The sequence below is a fragment of the Microtus ochrogaster genome, chromosome 7, assembly GCF_000317375.1.
Source record: "Microtus ochrogaster isolate Prairie Vole_2 chromosome 7, MicOch1.0, whole genome shotgun sequence".
Taxonomy (NCBI): domain Eukaryota; kingdom Metazoa; phylum Chordata; class Mammalia; order Rodentia; family Cricetidae; genus Microtus; species Microtus ochrogaster.
Window position 1 is genome coordinate 78,047,089 of NC_022014.1, and position 4,644 is coordinate 78,051,732.

Here is a 4,644-nt window from a genome sequence, read left to right on the forward strand (position 1 = left end):
ATGATATCCCCTCATCACTGGCCCCACACCTGTCTCTGGATATCTGTCTTTCTCCCCAAGGTGGACTCAGCCAGTTTCTAAAGTGAACAGAGATGAACCCTCAGTTAACACTATGCACAGAAGACCCCAAGAAATACAGAATATTTCATGGCACTCACTGCCTCTTTCTCTACTGATGATCTGAAAAATAAAAGAGACACTGAGCTTCACTTGCAAGGTATTTTCAGTCCAGCCAAGCACATGCTGAACTCAGACACACGCTCTCTGGTCATGGGGACATAAGGAGACCTCAAGATCATGGTGAGCTAAAAGGATCAGACAAGGTAAAAGAATGCTGTGTGTTTGGAAGAGTGGGCAGTGAAGATGCTCAGACAGAAACCAAATCCTCTGGGATTGTTCTAGAAGAGAGAACATGGCCCAGGATCCAAGTCTCTGAGGGACATGTTCCTCAGGGAACCTCTTCTCTATATGAAGGAGGTGATTGTTGCCATTGAAGACAATGACCTGAGATATTTTTTATGTCATAGTGATCAAGGGGCTAGGCTTGTGTTCAAGAACCTTCTAGAGGATTCTTACCCTTTGTAGCTGACATGAGAGCAGAATCCAAGAAATCTGGAGAAAGGAAAGGGGTACCTCCAACATGGGGCCCAGGGAAGTCTTGTTCCCTTTTTGGGATTGGTGGGGGATGTTTGAGACTGTGTCATTATGTAGCCCTGGCTGTTCTGGAACTCACTCTGTAGACCAAGCTGGCCTCAAACCCACAGAGCCTCACCTGCCTCTGCCTCTCCAGCACTGGGATTAAATGTGTGTGCCATTACTGCCAGCCTCATTCCCTCTTTAATGCTGAGAACTCCACAGGAGTCTGATACCTAAGACTCACAGATAATCAAGATCCTCCCTTGAGATATGGGAATGGTGAAGTCCAGAATCCGAATACTGCTGCCTCTATGCAGAGTCAATTCAGAGTACTGGTGTGTGCCTTGTCATGTCTGCAGGGCTGAATCCCTCCCAGGTAATTCCTGGGATGCTTCGCTACATAGCTCTTGGGTAGCTCATTCTAAATTCCCCTCAGGGATCTTCTGAAGTCTGTTCACCCAGAAGACAGCACAGAGCATGCTCAGAAGCAGTGGTAGCTTCAGGAAGACCAGGACCTGGAAGTGGATGCTGCTGAGCAGGGACCTGTGGGAACATGAGGATGGACAATGAGTTCAAGGGGAGGTTCCAGGACCCATCCGTCTCCTCCCACATTTCCTAATGCCTTGCCTCAGAATCCCAAATGATCCAGAATCAAACTAGGAAATGATTCAAGGACGTCTGCTCTTGTGGTCCCACCAACCTCTCTCTTGTTAAGGAGAGGTGATTAGTGAAGAGAGGGAAGGGTTCTAGGTAGACACATGACCTGGAGATACCTACTGTCTCCCAGGTATTAATTGAGTTTATTGGTGGTAGGGCAGATTCGCATGGCACAGGCTGGCTTCCTGACACGGTTACTACTTTGAACCTCTGTGTCTTTTGTGGTTGATTCTCTGGTGCATATTGCAGATGTATACGACAGTACCCAATCTGGGGATCGAACTCTGGACTTTGTGCATGTTAGGCAAGCACTCTAGCAACTAAGCTATGTCCCCAGCCTTCAGTTGATTTCTTGAAACTAGTTCTCCTGAATTTCCCTCCCCGTTCGAGGCCTAGAGGCACTGTCTTAGTCAGGGTTTCTATTACTGCAATGAAACACCATGACCAAAAAGCAAGTTGGGGAGTAAAGGGTTTATTCTGCTTACACTTCAGCATTGCTATTTATCACCACAGAAAGTCAGGGCAAGACCTCAATAAGGGCAGGAACCTGCAGGCAGGAGCTGATGCAGAGACCATGTGGTGTAGAAGGTCCTTCTGTCTTTGTGTTGCTTTCATTGGTTAATAAAGAAACTGCTTTGGGCCTGTTAATAGGGCAGAACTTAGGTAGGCAAGGGGATGGAACTGAATGTTGGGAGAAAGGAGGCAGAGTCAGAGAAAGACGCCATGGATCCGGCTGAGATAGACGCTGGGAATTTTATCCGGTAAGCCACTGCCACATGGCGATACACAGATTAATAGAAATGGGTTAAAGTAACGTAAGAATTAGCCAATAAGAAGTTAGAGCTAATGGGCCAAGCAGTGATTTAATGAATACAGTTTCTGTGTGATTATTTTGGTTCCAGGCAGCTGGGATGAGCAAGCAGCCACCCCCTACAACAACCATGGAGGAGTGCTGCTTACTGGCTTGCTCCCCATGGTCTGCTCATCTGGCTTTCTTACAGAAGGCAGGACCACCAGTCCAAGGGTGGCATCACCCACAATGGTCTGGTCCCTTCCCCATCAATTGCTAATTAAGAAATGTCCTATAGTCAGATCTTATGGAGGCATTTCTCAGTCGAGGGTCCCTCCTTTCAGATGACTCTAGTTTGTGTGTCAAGCTGACACAAGACTAGCTAGCACAGGCATCACAGCCCTTTCTGAGTTCGTCTGGCAGAGAAGAAAGAACTAGTGCAAACTTCAGCCCGGAGCTGAGCCTGCTCCTCTTGGGCAGCTCCTGGGAGCAAGAACCCCCGCTGAACAAAGACCTTTGCATTTATCTGTTTATTGTGGGGCTCGGAGATGGAACAAAGGTTGTTAGACCTAGTGGCAGCCACTCAGTGGGTACACTGAATCACCTCCCTGGCCTTCAACGATGACTTCTGAAAGAGGCACAGAGCTAGGACTCCAAGTCTAGAGGCCGGTGGGGGAGGGATAGAAAAGAGAGGTGGGAATGGGAAGGATCTGTGACTCTACGAAACACAGACTCCGTTCTGAGCCTGTGTCCCTCCAGCCCCTCCACCATACTTGGCATCCACGTGTAGGCTTGGAGAATTTGAAAGCTGAGATCAGAGGGAAGGAAATACCACTCAATAGTAAGGTCCCCTCAACGTGGCTGACACTGCCAGCCCCCAGAATCCTAAGCACCTGACTCTCTCCAGGCCTTGGATCCTTACCATACTTGGAGGAGGAACACCTCAATGAAGCTAACCCTCAGGTATCCAGCATTCACTAGTGGGAGGATGGGAGTTGTAGCTGGCAGTGTGGTCTCCACGGTAGTTGGGGCTGTTGGAGATAAAGGTGGACATCAGTTCACTGCATGGTCCCAAGCCTGTGCTAAATCAGTATCTATGTGCATCTGTCCAAGGCAAACCTCAGTCACATAGTGGGTTTGTCTCTGAGGCCTGAAGGAGCCTTCCTGCCAACACACTGGCCAATGTCTCATTTCAAACTTTCTTCCCATCCCCCTCTCACTCTGCCTGAGGGAGGGCAGAAGGGCTTTCCAGGGGTCCCCCCTGCTTGCCAAGATGCCCATGAGCGGGAGTGTGAAAGAAAACAGCTCAGCTTGTGGCCCAAAGATTCTCCCAGAGACCATGGAAGGTTCTCAAGCATCCTTCATACCGGAACAATTAAAGATCACTTTAACTCACCAGAGGGTAGTGGCGTACGTCTTTAAGCCCAATACTTGGGAGACAGAGGCAGGAGGATCTCAGTGAGCTCAAGGCCAGCCTGGTCTACAAAGCAAGTTCCAGGACAGCCAGGACTGTTACACAGAGAAATCCTGTCATGAAACAACAACAACAATAATAATAATAATAAATGAATAAATTTTACCACTAAGGAGGAGTTAGATCATCCCTTGGCTCCTCCTGGAGACATCAGGTGTCGGGTCGTTTGTGTGACCTATCCCTCAAAGCCCCTCCTATGGTGGATAGGTCAGCCATCTCTCCCCAACCCCACTGAGAGGAGCACAGCACTCAGAGGCACCCTTCAAGACAATGCCCACCCATGTCCCACGCCCAGACACTTCCTCAAAGCTCTGTAGCTGGAGCCGGCATAGCCTTACCTGGGAAAACATGTACCTTTACAAGGACCGCGGGGTCACGTGACCACGAATCCCAGATAAAGAAAGTCTGAATCTTGCACCAGTAAGATCCAGCATCATCTAGGCTGAGGTCCTCCATGGTCACCGTCACGGTGAAGTTCTCAGCATGGTCTCTGATGGACACTCGGCCATTCTTCTTTTCCTCCCCGTTTCCTTTGATTTCCACAAGAGTTTCGCATTCCGTGTCGTGCGGTCCTCGACACCAGTATTTCACGTGGTCCTTGTATGACTCCCCATATTGACACTGCACATGGAGAGAGCCTCCCACGTAGCCAGACACTGAGCCAGGGCCCGTCAGAGAGAAGCAGCCTGGAAAACATAAGCCGGAGTCGAGGCCTCCTTCCCGACGGGCCTGGAAGGAACTTTTCCCGAGTCATGGGGAGATCCGGGAAGAGGACCCGGAGGGACATTTGTACGTGGGACCCAAGCCAAATGGACTGGAGTCTGTGGCAGAGACAAGGAGAAACCTGTCCCCAGTGGAGACTTGGCACCAAGTGACCACACAGGGACCCCGCCTTTAGGGACGGTTAAGTGAGGGCTGGCACAAAGTTAGATCTCATGCAAATCACTTCCTCTGGACTCAAGCTTCTGCATTCTGGAATCTTTTGCAAGTCCAACTTGCTCTTTAAAAATTCTACTTCTCGGGGAAGGGAACCCTGACTACTCTTCGGACTGGAGAGGGAGGGGGAGGGGAGGGGCGGGACATCAGA

The 4,644-nt window shown here is 49.7% G+C and overlaps 1 protein-coding gene across 1 annotated transcript in view; it reads right to left on the reverse strand.

The window, feature by feature from the left end:
* Window positions 1-1,052: 1,052 nt before the first annotated feature.
* The window catches only part of LOC102000320 (CMRF35-like molecule 2), a 12,773-nt gene continuing 9,181 nt past the window's right edge, over window positions 1,053-4,644 (reverse strand). The window contains exons 2-4 of the mRNA XM_005350932.1: window positions 3,896-4,243; window positions 3,006-3,114; window positions 1,053-1,179 (exon numbers count right to left, since the gene is read on the reverse strand). Coding sequence (XP_005350989.1) covers window positions 1,053-1,179; window positions 3,006-3,114; window positions 3,896-4,243 — 584 coding nt within the window. The remainder of the gene's footprint in view (window positions 1,180-3,005; window positions 3,115-3,895; window positions 4,244-4,644) is intronic.